General features: G+C 28.6%; 2 protein-coding genes across 9 annotated transcripts; both read left to right on the plus strand.

Moving 5' to 3' along the window:
• Positions 1–7,465: 7,465 nt before the first annotated feature.
• LOC132943250 (uncharacterized) lies at positions 7,466–10,771 on the plus strand. 5 transcript variants are annotated; one of them, XM_061012143.1, is made up of 6 exons: positions 7,466–7,702; positions 7,764–8,741; positions 8,812–9,076; positions 9,156–9,432; positions 10,437–10,557; positions 10,634–10,771. In XM_061012143.1, exons 2-6 carry the CDS (start codon positions 7,830–7,832, stop codon positions 10,709–10,711), a joined length of 1,653 nt encoding a protein of 550 aa, XP_060868126.1. In that variant the 5' UTR covers positions 7,466–7,702; positions 7,764–7,829; the 3' UTR covers positions 10,712–10,771. The 5 variants fall into 5 exon arrangements, with proteins under 5 accessions (XP_060868126.1, XP_060868129.1, XP_060868128.1 ...); XM_061012146.1 differs by having other exon boundaries at positions 7,816–8,741; XM_061012145.1 differs by having other exon boundaries at positions 7,466–7,698; positions 7,770–8,741.
• Positions 10,640–15,001, plus strand: LOC132943251 (E3 ubiquitin-protein ligase rnf8-B-like). Of its 4 annotated transcripts, none has more exons than XM_061012150.1 (5): positions 10,640–10,733; positions 11,894–12,135; positions 12,209–12,319; positions 13,938–14,142; positions 14,221–15,001. In XM_061012150.1, exons 2-5 carry the CDS (start codon positions 11,899–11,901, stop codon positions 14,826–14,828), a joined length of 1,161 nt encoding a protein of 386 aa, XP_060868133.1. In that variant the 5' UTR covers positions 10,640–10,733; positions 11,894–11,898; the 3' UTR covers positions 14,829–15,001. The 4 variants fall into 4 exon arrangements, with proteins under 4 accessions (XP_060868133.1, XP_060868132.1, XP_060868131.1 ...); XM_061012149.1 differs by lacking the exon at positions 10,640–10,733 and adding an exon at positions 11,562–11,680; XM_061012148.1 differs by lacking the exon at positions 10,640–10,733 and adding an exon at positions 11,675–11,803.
• The last annotated feature ends 3,819 nt before the right edge of the window (positions 15,002–18,820 follow it).

Raw genomic sequence — 18,820 nt, forward strand, 5'->3', positions numbered from 1 at the left:
AGATTCAAAACAAACAATCTACCAACCATTGGCGGTGTCAGATATTTTTTATTGGAGTGGGTGAGGGGTGATACCGGGCAAAATTTTTTTCTGGTAGGGCATTTATATACGGCTACTGGATCACCCATTAATTTGTTTATTGGTAGGTATCATATTTTCAGAAAGTATTGCTTAAAATGTTTTGGGTATAATATACTATATTTCTAAATAAATAATCAAAAATATACCTACTATATTATTATCACAAAAGTACTACAGTAAAACTTCAAATTTTCTAATAATACTTAACTTTTTATTTTTTAATGTATGAGATTTTAGAAAGTGTACAGTATTAGTATTAACTTAATTGAATATTTTTATTTCTAAATGTGCAAAAAAAGCATATTGAACTTGAATATAACAGTCAAACTTAATAGGTGTACTATAACTCAAGACTAAAAACTCTTTGAAGTTATTAATACAATTTTATATGCAAATAATGGTTCACAATTTCTTTATTTATTTACATGTTTTTAACATTATGGAATCCAAAGTAGGTAAAGGTATAACCTAAAGTACTACATATGTTTTATGTAAACTTGTCACACGGTTATATGACTTATGAGTTTATGACATAATATAAATTTGTTATAAGCACATTAATATATTTTATGTTTATTGCAATTAAACAAAAAAAGAGAGGGCTTTTTGGACTTGGTATCTAAATAGCAACATATTAACATGTTGGTATTGCCTATTAAAATAAAAATCAATAAATTAAATGTATTATGTTAGAATTATTTATTTTATTATGATGGTTGAATCAAATTTATGCACAAGTACCATATTTCTAAATATCAACATTAGATATAAACTTTAATGGAGGGGCAAAATCAAATTTTGGGGGGACTTACCCACCCTTGTACCAGTGTAGCACCGCCCCTGCTATGAGTAAAGTTATATAAGTATATTTTTAATTAGATTTTAACCATTTTTAAAATTGTATGTATTTTATACAAGAGACATAAATAAGAAAAGACCAGTATTTTTTTCTTAATTAGAATTTTCATTTCGATAAATCAAATAAGTTTGTTCAACATTTTTAAAATGTTCATTATGGTACATTGTATAATTTTGTCAATTGTTTTGTTCTGTGATTCTTGAATGGAAAGTTCCTATGTACTATTTACGCACAGAATACAACATATTTTGGATAGAAAAATAAAAAACAAGGAATATGACAATATTATTGATGATTAATCACTGGTGAGTGTTTTAATGATATTTAATTGATATAGATATATACACTTACCTGTATTCCAAATACTTTCCTCGTTCTGCTCATCAATTATAAATGCCTCGTAGTTATCAAACATTATTGTAGTTTAATATGAAATACATAAATACTAAAATATGAACAGCAAATTAAATGACGAGCTCTGGTCATACCAATGTCAACTTTTTGAATGAACAAAAATTGGAAAAAACGCGCCTATGGAGCGTTAAAATCGTTTCATGTGAATATTAACATTTGAAATACACGGTTTAATTTTAGAGTTTGATCGCGACCGAACGCGCTAAAATTAAACCTGCGCGATTTATCGCGTACATTTGCGATCCGAACGCGTCTGTTATTCCCCGTTTGAATATCAACATCAAAATACACGTGTACCATTTCGGGCGATTATTTGCCGCGATTCGAATCGCGTTCGAATCACTCCGTGTGTAACCAGCTTAAGAGGACGTCGCACCCGCATGGTCGCATGTGTTCTCTCCGTTTTACAAATGTACAACATAGCTGTTTTGAGCGGGAAAGAACCGAACTAAGAAACAACATTTTTACCACATAAAAAGGAGAACTTTGGCTATGCAATATCGTTTTTATTTTTTCGATATCGGAACTTCAAAAAAAGTTATTAAACTATTAAAGTTTGAAAAACACAAATAATAATGGATTTTGAAACAATAAGAACTTTTTTCGTATGTGGTATCAAAAAAATAAAAACGATATTGCACAGCCAAAGTTTTCCTCCTTATGTGGTGAAAATTTCGTTTCTTAGTAAGTTATGACTGTTGCCTTCTCGGTTCTTTCCCGCCCAAAACAGTTTTTGCTATGTTGTACATTTGTAAGACGGAGACAGCATATGTGGGTGCAACGTCCTCATTTTTCACATGACCTAGGAAACGGTGTAGTAGCAATGTAACTTTTATTTGGTATCGGTGTACCTATAAACTGTTAACTTATTATAACTTATTAACTCTTAACTACAGTTTCAAAATTTGCTGATGTTATTGCTATGTTGCATTGTCGCTCACGCATTCAGTTTTCTTGATACCAATGTTTGAAACACCATCATCAAAAGCTTTTTACAAATCGTTTGACTTCAGTCTTTAATGACAAACTCTCCTCATTTGTATCTGCTTTGTTTTCTAACAAAAATAAGTTATTTATTCTCATATTAAATTATCTTTCTACGACTCTACTTTAGAGCAATTGCTATGAGTATTTATCAAATTAAAATTTGAAAACGAAGAAGTTTCCAAGAATATTTTTTGGCATATTCGATTTTATGTTTTTATTATTCTTAAATGTTTTTAATTGTCATAAATTACGCTTAAATTAAAATGTACACAATTATTTGTAGAATAGTTTTTGTATTCAATAATTTTTACAACATTCAACAGTTGTGTTTAAAGAGGTAGGTTGATCAGCAGCATAATATAATATTATATAGTATTAGTGACAGTATGCCACCCTGTGGGACTCCTGCATTTATGTTTGCAATGTTTGAAAATTGTTTACAATATTATAATATATAAATAGTTATCATTGTCATTTGTCGATTGTCATTATAAAGAGTGACGCGTTGTGTAACATGTAAAATGAAACGACGTGCGACCGCGACGGTCTGGTGTTTTGGGCTTGCGTATTTACTATTTTATTATTGCGCACACGAGAATAAAAAACGTGCCTGGGTACACGTGGCTTGTCCGTTTCAATAAATTTATATTTTAGATAACTCGGCCTAAAAGAAGAAGAAAAAACTTCAATTAATAATGAGTAATGACTCTTCGTCTCTTCCGAGACCATCTATTTTATTGTAATTTATAAGCAGTGGTTAGTGATGTTTTTGATGAAATACCGTATACGGGTGTATACAGTGTATTCTGTATTATTATTTATTGTCATATTATGACATTTATTAATTATCTATAAGTTAAAACCGTGTATTGTTATAATAACGTGAATTAATCTCTCAAATGAATATAAAAAGCTGGACCTAATTACGTTTTATTGTATCATCGGCGATAAAAATGTACTAATTCATTAAACATAATTGGATATAAAAAATAACAGAAATATTCATCTAACTGTGTAGGTTGTAGGTAGTACTAGGTACTGATGTATTGTACTGCAGGGAGGTGAAAAAATAAGTGTTGGATATATTGGCGAAAAGCTGAGAAAAATCGATAGAAAACTATTATGGTCCATTAATTAATAATTACTGTAGTATTTGACCGTCCACTGTAACTACTATATTTTATAGTATGTTATAATTATTAATAATAATATATTTCAATATACTATATACAAAATAGGTATATTATAATTTATAATAATTGAATATAGTATTAGAATCGGCCACACCCACCTCACACATGGACAACTCATGAAAAACCAACCACCAACGGAATGCACCTCATGCGAAGTTACCCTCACACTTCACAGTAAAACACTTGATGACAAAATGCAGATCAAACGAAGAAAAAAGAGAAAAACATAATATTATGCCAACGAACCTATACGAAATTATCTTCAGAAAACTTCACGTTATTCCTCAATCCTCAGGATCATCAAAATGGAGAAATATATTTAGAAAAATAGCTATTATAAGTCACAAAGTTGAAAAGTTCAGTCCGGCGATAACGTTCACCATGAACGCACGGTCATTACGCTCGCTCCGTTATCTGTTTTTCATACGCTAATATTATATTATTATACTCTGCCGTTACGTTTACGTAGTATGGCGGCCCAATCGTCTAATAATCGTGTCACAACTAAAACTAATCCAACTTCAAGCAAAAGAAATTTATCTTCTTCATCGCTTTCCCCCAAGCCAGAGGATAAGAAATCAAAAATATTCATAACTCCAAACCGGTACTCAGTTCTCACCACACTAAATGACTCTAACGAAAACACACAGCCAAACATGACTCAAACTCATACTCAAAATATCCCACCAAAACCACCTGCAGTTTATATCAAAGGCGTGAGTAATTTTTCCAGTTTCACCTCAAACTTGATTAAAATTATCAACACAACAGAATTTATCTGTAAAACCACACCTTCGTACCTGATCATCCATACTCATTTCTATGAGCATTACAGACTACTCATTAAATATCTAATTGAGAACAGCATCAGTTTTCATTCATACCAGCCGTATGATAAGCGTTCATTACGGGTGGTGATCCGCAATCTCCACCATTCTACCTCTACTGCAGATATAATTACTTCTCTTTCGGAATTGGGACACCAGGTTACCCACATTCATAACATTAAGCGCTCTTCCGATAAATCACCTCTACCTCTCTTTTTCGTCGACCTCAAAAAAGCCACCAACAACATGGATGTATACAAAATCGAGTATCTACTGCACTCCAAAATTGTTGTCGAAAAGCCCCACCCACGTAAAAGCCCACCGCAATGCCATCGCTGTCTGTCTTACGGGCACACTCAGAGTTATTGCAACCACATTCCACGATGCATCAGATGTGGCGAAGAACACAGATCTGACGTATGCACTATGTCACCAGAATCTCCGGCCAGGTGTGCTTTATACCAAGGTAGTCACCCAGCAAATTACAAAGGCTGTCTCGTTTATAAAAAACTAAATTACAGACCACCTCGTCGTGAACATTTTATATCTACTCCCAAATCTCATACAAGCTTTCCTAAATCCACCTCAAATCCCAATACCGATAAACCATCATATGCTGAAGCTACTTCCTCCAATCATAACCATTCCCACTTATCTCCTAATACAGAAACTTTATTTACATCCTTTATTACCGAGTTCACTGCAATCATAAAACCCCTCCTGTCTCTGCTAACGGCTTTATTAAATAAAGGTAAATTGTAATTCCATATACCGTTATACGTCCACCATAATATATTGTATCATTTCATTTTATATTATTATCTAATTATCTAATTATCTAAATTATGCTAGAATAAGATACTATATATTGTAAACCTTATCTGTATTATATATTGTAATAATTGTCGAACTATAATAGTTATATACTGGAAGTTCTAATAAAAAAAAAAAAAAAAGTCACAAAGTTCCCCTATATTATATTGTAATCAAATTGTTACCAAAATATATGTATATAATATAATGTAATAATGTATAAAGCTAATGTCTAACCAAAGCTATAACGATCAATAAAAAAAAAGTATTAGAATATTTGATATAATATTATCTTTATATATATATAAAATAACAGGCCTTTTTTAAGTTCCAATTTTTGTTCACATAGTTGTTCTAAATAGTACCAGTTTTTTTTTTTTTGAGTGTCATTAGATTACCGATTAAACTACTTAAGTGTATAAAAAAGGTAGTTATAAGAAAAATGTATTTAGCTTTTTTAAATTAAACCTATACCAAGTATTTCAATTAAAAGTATTAATGCAGATTTTACTAAACTTTAGAGGGCCATAGTAAATAAACTAGCGAACCCAAATTGATGATTTGACTATCAAAATTTTCAGAAAAAAAAGCTTCATCAGAATCTATTTAAAAATATAGTAGTTGCCATTTGAAAAAATAAAGTTGATTTTGCTATTGGTACACCTGCGTGTTTAAAAATTTTGAAATTGTTATAAAAAAATTGTCTGTTAAAAATAAAGAAACACGTCTTTTTTCGTTTTAACGAAATCCTATAAGTCATCGATCCATAATCGTTAAAAAACCCCGCGTACAAATGACATAAGATACACTCTGTACAGTATATAGTATAATATTATGATCTAAGGTAGCAACTAGCTCTGCATTTTAGATTTGTTCTTTTTTCCTGGGCAAAGTTGGGTGAACAGCTATATTATAGCATAGAACAATATGATTATAGTAATAATATATTTTTATATAATATTTATTATTTATAATATACAACGCCATCTATGCGGTGTGTATGGATATATAAGTTCTTTTAGGAATTTTGAATTATGTCTGGGACTAATCATTATTGTGTAGGCAACCCATTGTACACAATCTTATCAGTGGCTAGGCCAATTATTGCTAACTATAGTAACTTCATACTTGTAACTTTTCTTACAAAAATTGTAAGGGCCGTTCTTACAATGTCCGGTAAAGTGTCGGTTAACGCTAACCGACTGATAACAGATTTTTTTACCGGCAGAATTCGGCCGGTTAAGTGTCAGTTAACTTTAACCGGACATTGTAAGAACGGCCCTAAGTTATAAACTTATAAATAATTATAAGTTTAAAGTTACTAACTACAACTACTAAATACATAATACTTTGTCAATGTCTGGAACAATATTTAGTGGAAAGGGTAATTTTATTCCATAGAGTATTTAAGCCTAATATCACGAACTAAGATAATATGGACTGGTGGCGAGGGATGATGGGCGGGTGGTAGTGGTGCGGTCATGTTTTAAAACGTAGTTTCCGTAGAGAGGGAAATCTTGCAACCGAAGCGATCGTAGTGTTATTTTCATGAACTACCAAGTATCAACTATTCAATTTACTGTGTTCCGTTCGTTTGCTGGTCGGCGGGCGCGCGCCGTGCAGTGGGTTGTATTCTTCTTTGTTATCTATTATTTTTACCTAATATATTCCCTCGTAAATTCGTAAATAATAATATAAATATTAAATCGTGTTTATTATTAATTATTAGTATGAGTTCATGCTAAACGCTAATACCTATACGGCTATAATACAATCTACTTAATAATATACAGTTATATATATAAATGATTGTAACATTATTTATCAAAAAATTTTATTTTAACTGTTATATGCCCAGACAGTTTTTCAGTCAGGCCGTTTTGGCCCGGTGTACACTGGGTGTCTGGGCGTCTTGCGCTTGAAAGTGGCCGTGGGTACTTGATTCTTGTGCAAGCATGTACAATTTTAACTTATTGTAAGATGTAAGATGTAACACTTTAAGAGAACAGTTAGTGAATCGTGAATGTTTTGACTGTGTATATAACTATTTAATTAAAAAATATTTTTAATTTTTATACGCTGATCAGCAATGTTTCAATAAGAAATCGATAATCTGTGGCTTACAATTTCAAACCATTTTAATATGTTGTATTTATTTAAATAATTTGAAAGAGTGTCAATACTTTCAAATAGATAGCGTTTCAGTCACTTAATTTCTCCCACTACAGAAATACGGTTGAATAACTTGACCGCAAATATTAACACCGTCGCCAGTCCATACTATCTTAGTTCATGCTAATATGTTTCAATCATAACCACAGAATATATATAAACATGTTTATATATCTGTGTTCATAACTGATTACAATTTTCTCATCATAAAGCTAAAAAGTGATATCACTAAATAATTTATTCGGTACGTCTGTAATTCTGTTGACCACTGGACTGGTATATTTTATTTTTTTAAAGTCTTGAACATTGTATATTTTTTAAGTTCATGTGACATTGTACAGCATACATAGAAGTAGGTATTATGTCCAACAAAAATAACTACCTAGTACCTACTAACTAAACTTACTATGTAATAAGTTCCAGAATCTACATTCAACAATAATATATTGCATCTAATTTGTTTTATCAGGAAGTCAATCAAAAATGTTTTCAAGAAAAAATCTTTTTACAGAACTTTTTATTAAGTCATTAAGTTCAGCTAATACAAATCATTATTTTAAAACATTAAATCAAGTTAAAAATCATTCGACATTTCATAAATGGACATTAGATTATTTCAGAAACCAACCACCCTACAATAAGTTTGTATTAAAAGAATCTATAACTAAAGACAAAAAATCTCTTTACAGCCCTATTAATTTAAATACAACTGCTACTGACGAATTACTTATGAACTATTTTTCATTAAAACATGTTTCCCACTATGAAATTGATAAAGAACTAGCAAATCGAGTAAATGATATGTCAATCAATCAGATACTTGCATTAATGGATGGCTGTTTATCTGGAAAAACCCAGTTACACAAAAACTCAAGATCATTTAAAAAATGTATTGAATTAATGAATGAATTATGGTTTCGAAGACCTGACTTAACTACTTCACAAACTATACAGTTGATTTATTATGTCAGTATATACAAAAATAAGACAAGACAAGTAGTAGAGTTTGGATTACAGAAACTAATGAACGAAATCGATTATTTGAAAAAAATAACTGATGAAGAATTAAGTGTTATAGCTGTAGCAACATACAAAACTAGTGCTAAAGTTTATGATAAAATGCTGAGAATATTTGCCTACAGAGTTGAAAGAAACTTAGATAATCTCATACAAAATCCTTTAAATTTTGTGTCTATAATTAAGCCACTTAAAAGAGCAAAGTATCATGACCCTGTATTGTTAACCCAACTGATAAAGGCTTTTAGTAGTAATAAAAATAACAAAGTCTTAGAAGATGTGACTAGTAGCATTCATCTTCTTACATACTTTGCAGATGCAAATTGTGGTGAAGTAGACTTTTTGCAACAATTGATTGATTCTATTGGAAATATTATGGTAAGCTAGACTTATTTAAGCATTATTGTGTTTTTATATACTTACCTTAGAATCATTTTTTTGTTTTCAGATTAAAGATCATTTAAAACATTACCGAATCAAAGATGTTTCCAACTATGTTTTTTCAGCCAGTTACTTGGGTCTAATTCCAAAGAATCCTAATGTGTGTAAAATGATTATTAATTTCTTAGAGGACATTTTTAACTCTAAAGAAAAATGTGAAAAAATGTCCAAAACATTAATAGGAATGTGTTTATCAATGTGGATGTTGAATTATAAACCAATACAATTAATGCAGTTTATGTTTTTTAAAGTACCTGTTGCAGCTTTAAGAAGTAAAGTATAATTCAACAGTACCGGTTTTAAATAATTTAATGTTGCTTATTATTTTATTTTTATTTTTATTTTATAAAGTGCCTAATGCTCACAAACAAGATAATAGACTCAATCTTTTGTTAACATGTGTTCATATTGAACAGCCCGATTTAATAATGGGATATCAATTAATTGATGAACAAACCACTAATTCCATGCCTGATCCTTACAAACATTTAGCGGAACGTCCATTCTTGGTAATGGTGTATCAATCCCTACAAAAATTATATCATGAATTGGATATAATGAATGTAGAATATATTTTCAGTATACCTTACTTGAGGATATTAGGAATAAAAATCATTAGAACAAATGGGTAGGTAAATGTTATATAATGACTTATTTGTTAGATCTTAGATTTATTATAGTTAAGAGTCTTGAGTTGAGATTTTCTGTTTTTGTTTAACACACGCGCGACATAGTATTTTAGATGTGTTTTTGCCAAACATACCAATTGATCTAATGGAGCAATAAAAGTTCTAAAAACTGATTTAAATTTGTCGTTAGGTCTAGTTGAAATCGACTTTACCACATTTTTGATTTTTTAAGAAGTCTTGACGACAAATTCAAATTGGTTTTCAGAATTCTTATCGCTTCATTAGATCAATTGGTATGTTTGACAAAAAACATGTCTAAAATACTATGTCACGCGTGTGTATGACAAAAACAGAAAATCACGGTATTGAATACCCTTAATGTAATTATTGTAAGCACTATAATTTATAATTAATACTTATATCTTTTTCTAAATAAATATTAACTTGACATTTCTTTAAAATCAGCGTGAATGGAAGAATTGATAAATATATATTTTTTAACAGGTAATACTGTTCCTACAATTGCGCTAATGGGAACTTTTCTGTTTTATCAGACACTCTTTTTTTTTTTATATATAGTTAAGAATGCTGAGAACTAGGGTGAAGTAAGAATTAGGTGTTTGGCCTATGTTTTAATGTTATGGTTAATTTGAATTTATAGTATTTAATTATATATCCGCTGTGGTTACTCGCTCGCTTTGCTTACTCCGACTATTAAAATCAAAAATATACCATAAATATTTTATTTCACGTAGCTTACACAGTTTGCAGTGGATAGTGTAGCAGTGAAAGGGTTAGCTCATATGTTTAAAAAAAAAAAGGTTGTCCGGTAAAACAGAAATATACCAGCTAATTTGTCACCTTAAAATATTTTAACAACTTATACCTACAAACACTTATTACCATAAATTATGTACTATAATAAGACACATTTAAGACTGACACTATTTACAATTTACATATAAAATAAATTAATAGATACTATTATATGTTCATTTTTCAGAGAAATTATTTATGTAGAAGTTTTGGACAGTAGTAATTGTCTTTATGATACATTAATTCCAAATGGTATGATGAAACTCAAATTTCGCCTTGAGTCAAAGTTAAATTTTTTTGTTATTAAAGTAAGTAAAAGTAATATTAGTTTTTTTATTTAAAATTATATAATGTTATAATACCTTTTAATAATGTTTCATCTAGGTGAACCATGATGAAAATAAATTGCAGAATCCAATAGCATTGAAACACCACTTGAAATCATTACTATCCAACAAATAATTAACTTTTAAAATATTGAAATGTAAGATTTAGTTATTTTTCTGAATTGACTAGTCAAATAAATTTATGAATTAAACAGGTAATAAGTAATTATAAATGAAAAATTACCTCTATGTAAATTCTGCTATAATTTCCGACTATTCATTAACTAATTACTGATTGTTGTGAATATTATATTAAAAAATAAACTCGTTCCAATTAAATAATAAATAACTACTTTATTTCCCTTTGGTTTTAAAAACTGACTTAAAACAGTTAAGACTTTAAACTTTAAATGTAATTATAACACCTAACCTGGTTAACCAGTAACCTTTTACCTCACCGTCAATTCAATTTTATAAATTGTTCAAAAATAAATAAAACATATTATAGTAGATAAACAATTTTAAAATAGGTTTACATTTCTATCTACTGTTATAATTATATTATAACCTATAGGTAAGTTGTAACTCGTAGCTCACATAGGACGTAAGTATTCTCTATATTTTTATTTTTATAATATTGTTTTATACTTTTTGTTGTGCTTTGAGTGTTGTCAACTTGACGTCTTGAGTCTTGACCGTTGTAACAAGTTAATCGTCTATTCGTCTCGTAACTCGTAAATTCGTAAATGCTAACGACTTCAGACTTTCAGTCTTGTAAAATTTAAATTTAAATATAAATCATAATATACAATTTTGAATAATGAATATGATAAACATTAAATATAATTTCTTTATCATATACATATTTTAAATTTTAATGTTCGTTTATCTGTTTATGATTCAATGAAAACTGATAAGAATACAGAAACGAAATCAAACACTCCTATTGGTTGTATAACAGATTAAAGATAGCGGAGGTCATATATTTTTAATTTTTGATTTACCTTATTGACCGTTACGATTTACGAATTACGATAGTACCTACGAAATACGAATTACAATGCACATTTTTATTTTCTTGGCTTCTTAGTTCTTACGTCTTACGGTTTGTACCAAAAGTGATTTTATAACTATTATTTGCTATACAATACTATTTAGTATTTATTAGTTAGGTTCTTATACATTATTTAATTAGGCACATCATCAAAACTAATAACTACACTAGGCGGTAACAATAATTTATTACGTTAGTTGATTTATCATGTATATATTATATAAGTAACATTAATTTGTCAAACTTAAATTTAATTTTTCCTAGGTAATATGTCTCAAAAGTTTTTAAATAGTTTTAACATACTTGAAGAGTATGAAAATGTTCATGCTAAATGGTGTGCTGAATTAATAGCAAATGGACGACAAACACTGCAATCAATATGTAATATTATTGATAATGATCTACTAACAAATTTGATGGACAGTTTTATGAAATTTGTTTCATTACTTGCTCAATGTCATCCTAATTCATTATCACATGAAAAAGTCACATATAAACCAAGTGATGTATGTAAATTAGTTGATAAATTATATTGAACTAGGTATTTTGTTTTATCTACCTATATAATACAATTTTCAGATAACTTCAAAACAACAAAATGAAAGCCAAGATTTATTACCAAAAAATGATATTATTAAGATGATGAATAGTGATCTCCAATGTCCAATTTGTAACGAATGGCTATTTAAAGTAATTTTGTTTTAATTTTTTATAATAATTTAAAAACTTAATTTTGTAACAACAATGGGAATACTGTAAGGTAGAAGTATACAGTTTTGATTGTTCATTATGTTAACTACATATTAAACAGTAAACATTTATAATTGTTTATTCTAATACCAAAGCTAACAATATGAATGCAAATATACTATGCTGTACGTAGGCCAGAGACAGAAAACAAATATTGCGCCCCTTAACAAACTAATAAAATACTAGTTGAATTACTCGTCATTGCTGGGTTATAATAAAAATAAATACAATTTTTGAATAATTATATAATATATAAACAAATATAAAAATGTATATATTGTTATAATAATGCGTCATTAATGTTTAGGAAAAACATATAATGGACAGTATCTAATTAAATTTCTTAAGTTTTATTAATATTTATAAATATACTTAAGAAATTACAAGAAAACTGCAAATATTTCTCCCAAAACAAAAATAAATTGATAAAAAAAATTAAAATTAAAATGAACTTGTGTATTCTTATTTATTACTGTATAATTTCTTTATACTATATGCATTGTATGTTTTTGTTGTTTGGGTATTATTCGTATTTTTAATTTTTCAAAAGATCTAACTCTTGACAATAAATACAATTTGGGGTTAAGGTAAATACAACCCTACTTTATCCAATGTTTGACCCTGTGCTTTGTTTATTGTCATAGTAAAATTCTTATAGGAAATTCGACGTCTTGTAAATGAAAATGGAAGAGTAGAATCTGACTGGGCAAATACTCAAATCAATTTTAGGCTATAAAATTTGCTGGTCAGTTCCTCGACCAGTTTTGGTTTCTAAGTCTAAAGAATGGTTGTACATATTTCGTACAATTAATCTTGTACCATTCATTAGATTGAATACTACATTTAAATTTCTCAAGAGTATTACGATTGTTCTTTCTTTTAGCTCCAAACTGTGCGGAGGTAATTCACTTAAATGTAAACTGTCTAAAAATTCTGTAGGAAATAGAAAATGGTGACAGTGTTTTGACACTGAGTTTAAACTTAAAAATGATTTCTCTTCCCTTGGTAACATTAACAAATTGCATTATTTATTTCATCACAATGTTCATTTTTAGGTGCAATAATAGCAAATTATGAAAAAATAGACACATTTTCTAAATTAAAAACAATATTTTGAAATAAGTCTTTTATTATATCACTGGATAATAATGATTATTTTGTTTTGATTAAATATTTGTTTGTGTCAGGATCTATTAGTGGGTATTCGCCACATGAATTTGTATTGGAAATAATGTTTTTATTAGAAAATGCTGCAGACGTCGACTACTACGACACAGCAGTACTGCTGTAGGCATAGGAGTAATAGGGGTTATAAAAGTGTGGGTGTACGCATGGCAAGCAACGCGTGTCGCTACGCAATCACACAAAAAACTTAATATTTCCAAAAACTATTTGGATATATTTTTGGACGAAAAATCTTTAGAGATTCATCTGCATACTGCGTACTTGCGTTTGAAAAAAAATCATGAAAATCGTTCCAGTAGAACTTCAGATATAGCTGTCCAAAGAAATTGTCTCTTATTTCAATAATATCTAATAATAATTTAAATTATTTTAGGCAACTTCTGCAAATTGCAATCATACATTTTGTGAAACATGCATCAAAAAATGGTTAAAAATAAATAAAACATGTCCAGTTTGCCGTACATCTATTCAATATACTTCAACTTCTATAGCAGTAGACAATTTTATGACAAATTTGTGTCACTTATTTGGCGGTTTTACCAAGGAACGGCGAGAATCAATAATGAATGCTCATATAGGTATAATATAGATATTATGTATTATATTTGTGTGTTTATTTTATAAGTATTTTATTTTTACTATGTATTAAATTTCAGATGATACGAAAAATAAAACCAATGCTGATGTTGCAATCAATGAACTAATTATTGATCCCGTTATTGGTTTAAATATTAATGAGTCAATTGAAGAAGATACATTTATTATCCAAAACGACACTACTTTAACAATGTTACATCCCAATGAGGCCCGTTTAATACCTTGTCCTCAAACACCTATATCTAGAGAGAATTCAAGACAACCAATAGTTAGCTCAAATATACCTCATCCTAACACAGTTCGATTATTACCTTTTCCTCAATCATCTGTAGCATCTATGGCTAGCCCACGTTCTAATCGCCTTCAACCAACATCCTTGACATATTTGACCGGCTCACATTTCAATCGTTTTCAGCCAACTACTTCAACATCTGTATTTAGTCCACGTGTTAATCGTTTTCAACCCACTTCTCCAGTATCTGTGGTCAGTCCGCGTATTAATCGTATTCATCCAACAACGTCAACATCTGTTGCCAACTCAAATATTTATCGCCTTAGAACTAATGCAAATATTGGTTCATCATCAAGATATCATTCAAATATAGGCGGTTTACCATGCCATCAGACAAATCCTCCATTAAAAACACAAAATATCAGATATTATTAACACAAAATAATTAAAAATATTCATAAGTAGAAACCAAATTTACATTATCTTTTTAAACCATCATTAATATATTAAAAAAAAAAAATTATTAAGTATGGATGGATTGTAGTTTCAAATTATTGTGGAGATTGAAATTTGTAATACATAATAAATATAAATATTTTTTATTTTTATTAAGTTTCAATTGTTTAATTTATGTATAACTCAGTTTTTTTTATAATTATTATTAAATGTCTTTCCTCGAATTGCTTTCACAGATCTGATTACTGTGTTAAGTGACAACTCTTTATCATCATATTTTTCTCAATAAAGTATAATAATATATTCCAACATAACTGAATATTTATGTAACATTTATTTTTAAGTTAATTTTGGTAAAACAATTAAAAAAAAAGTATTTTGAATAATAAATTCTGTACCACAGAATTCAAGTAACGAAAGGTCGATTTTTTGAAATATTTAGTTAGTTCTATAATTAGAATATCATTTTTGTGATCAAGTCAGCAACATCTATAGAAGCTGACGGAGTGGCAGAGGGTTTTATGCGAAGTGTAGAGCTACATAACTTAAAGTTTAATCGATTAATTGGTAAAATTTATTTCCTGTTAGGTATACATAATGAAATAATATAATATCTCTATACTTTATTTATGGTATAATTTAATAGGTGACGGTGATAGTAGCGTTAGTAAAAGGTTGAACGAAATATTACCCTATGGACCAAATATGTTAGTGGAAAAAATTGAATGTCGCAATCATTTACTACGGAATTATATGCAAAAATTGTCAATTATAAGTAAGAAATCTTCATTTCCAATGCTTTTAAGAACATTTGTGCAAACACATACAATGTGATTTAGAACTGCAGTCATTAGAGCTATAGCTCACCGTAAAAATGAATGTACATCTACAACACAAAAAATTGATGGTAAGTAGTTGTACTTACCTATGCATTTTAAAAGTTATGTGTTTAATAAAATTATAAAATTATTTATTTAATGTGTAAAGATTTTTAATAAGTGATATTGCTGAGCCAAAACATATAAAGGAAAGACAACAAATTATTTTGAAAAAAAAAACAGCTCCAACCAAACAATCGTGTTAATAAAATAATGTACCATTTATACAGAACTATTAATAAATAAACCTTTTAAGTGGTTTTATATATTGTATACATCAATTATCCATCAATCATCAATATAGACATATAGTAGTTAAATCGACAATCAAAATAAATTGGTTTTAATTAATTATAGGTTTATTAGGTATACCTACCTTTATTTTATTATTTTTTTTAAATAATAAGTTATCTGTTTCTATTCAAAAAAAAATGCCAAATTATTACCATAAAAGGTTTATAATACAGTTTTTTTATTTAATTTTATTATAGGTATTATACCTAGATGACATTTAAATGAGTAATATTTCAATAAATACAAAACAAGCTATGTTTTAATACAGATTCTAATACAGATTCTACGTTATTTATATTGCTACATATATTAAAGGAGTGAATTACATTATAAAATATAATCGTTAATTCATGGTTACTCGAGGGTATTTAAAATGCGAGTGTTAGTACATTAGAAATATATAGGTCGTCGGCCTAAATACGCATAATATGCTACTGTCGTCAACTACATTTGACGCGTAATGCTCAACACGACGGTCTTTAGAATAATAATGTGTGTCTCCCGCGACTACGACGCAAGGACCCCGTCACGGAGATAATGGGCGTGGTTACGGCCTGCCGCGACGGCGGTGATATGGCGAACAACGTCATCTCTGGAGCGTTGCACGCGTACAGGTTTTGGTGAGACATCCTCTTAAAATTTAAGTCCAACTTACAATAAATCCATAGAGAGTAAGAGGCAAGTCCTAAACCATATTGGGAGTATTCAAACGTATTTGCTGTTCAGCAACATTTTAAACATTTTTGAAAAAATCAATTTAATTTTTATGGTTTAACTCAAAAATGAATAATTACAAACCTTTAAATTTTCACCAAGTATTTAGCATTTTTAATGAATGGTAAAAATTTCGAAATATTTTGACTTTTTTTGAGCTAGTTATAGTATAGCCTTGAAAAATTTGTAAAAAAATTTTAATTATTCTCGATAAAAACTTTTACTCAGTGAAAAAGCTTGAAAATGTAATACAAGGTTCCTTAAAGGTTTCATTATGTGAATTCAAAATATCAAAGATACATAGGCTTGATTATTTTTATATAAATTTAAACATTAAATGTTGACAAAATGTCAGGGGTGGATTCAGAAGGGGCAGTTGCTCACCCCCACCAAAAAAAAATTAAGCCCTGGATCTGCCACTGCAAAATGTCGAACATTTTAAACTAATTTTAGATTCTGAGCGAAGCGATGAATGTATTGATTTTACAATGATGTGTATTTTTTTTTGACTGTTTACGGACATTTTCAGTTTTCAATTCTTTTAGTTTTTTTTTCTTTAATTGTCAATAAAATGTTATTTGTTGGGCAAAAAAGCTTGAAAATTTAATACAAGGCTCCTTATATATTGTTACAATAACAGTTAAAAAATATTTACAATTTTCTTGTTTTTATTTACATAATATAGTAAATTAATTAATTGGTATAATAATATACATTTTAATGTTAAAATTTATGACCCCTCCCCTCCTAAACATTTCTAACAAGCTTCCAAGAGTATATGTATACAAATATAATAAATGATGATATATGTTTATTAATAGGAGATATTGTAGAGCTGTTCGATTATTTTGATTCATCAAAACTGCCTCCGATTAATCGATTTAATCGATTATTTTACCTACGTATTAAAAAAAAAACGATTAATCGTGATTTTGATTAATCTGTTATTAATCGAATATCGATTAATTGTTTTTTTTTTCAAATAAACAAGAATTAAGAATAAATCAATAAACTATTTTAGATTCTGATTATAATCTCTAAAATAAATGATCGTAGGTACCTGAAATTTTGACTCAATGTTTATATAAGCATTTTCTATACACATGAATCTATTGATTTTACAATGATGTGTGTTTTTGTTTTTATTTTTATTTTTTTCATTTTTTTATTTTTGTGTGTCATCACCTTTTAGGACAGTAAAAGTGCTTGGATTTTCTTCAACAGTAACTTTTCTAATAGGAAAGTGAACCTAGTTGGTACTTTGGGGGGGTCAAAAGTCAAAATTTCCCAGTAGTTTTCAAAAGCGAAGTGAGAAACAAAAGAAAAATTAAGGAAAAATGGGAATTTTACGCAAAATCGATTTTGGTTTTTGGTGTAACTCTAAAACAAATGACTGTAGGGACATGAAATTTTGACTGAATGTTTATAATTGCATTTCCTATACACCATAACAATTTGACTTATTTTGAGCTGTTTACATAATCAATTTCCATTTTTTTTTGGTTTTTTTTGTGTATAAATATCAATAAAATTTTATCTATTGAGTAAAAAAGCTTGAACATTTAATAGAAGGCTCCTAGGTTATTGTTTCAAAGGCAGATAAAAAAAATTAAAAATCCTAAGTCACAGTTTTTATTTATAAGCATTTAAAGTTCAAATTTTGACAAAATGCGGAAAAATCACGAAAATTAGCAAATTATTTTGAGTTGAGAATTCATAAAAATTTTTCTTTTTACTCATAAGTTTGTCTACCTCTATCAAAAAAAAAAAAATGTCTAGAAGAAACTTGAATTAAATTTTTATGAGCGTCTGAAATTTATATTTTTACAACATTTGATATTTACTCGATTTCTCATGTAACAATTTTCTTATTTTATTGTAATTAAAAAACGAATGACTGTAAATACTTGAAAATTTCACTGAATGTTTATATTAGCATTTTCTATACACCATAAAATGTTGAAAATATTTTGACTCTTTTTGAGCTGTTTACGAATTTTTTAGTTTTTTTTTCTAAAAATATCAATAAAATTTTATTTGTTGGGTAAAAAGCGTGAACATTTTATGCAAGGCTCCTGATGTATC

This window comes from Metopolophium dirhodum, chromosome 4 (genome assembly GCF_019925205.1).
Source record: "Metopolophium dirhodum isolate CAU chromosome 4, ASM1992520v1, whole genome shotgun sequence".
NCBI classification, from domain to species: Eukaryota; Metazoa; Arthropoda; class Insecta; order Hemiptera; family Aphididae; genus Metopolophium; species Metopolophium dirhodum.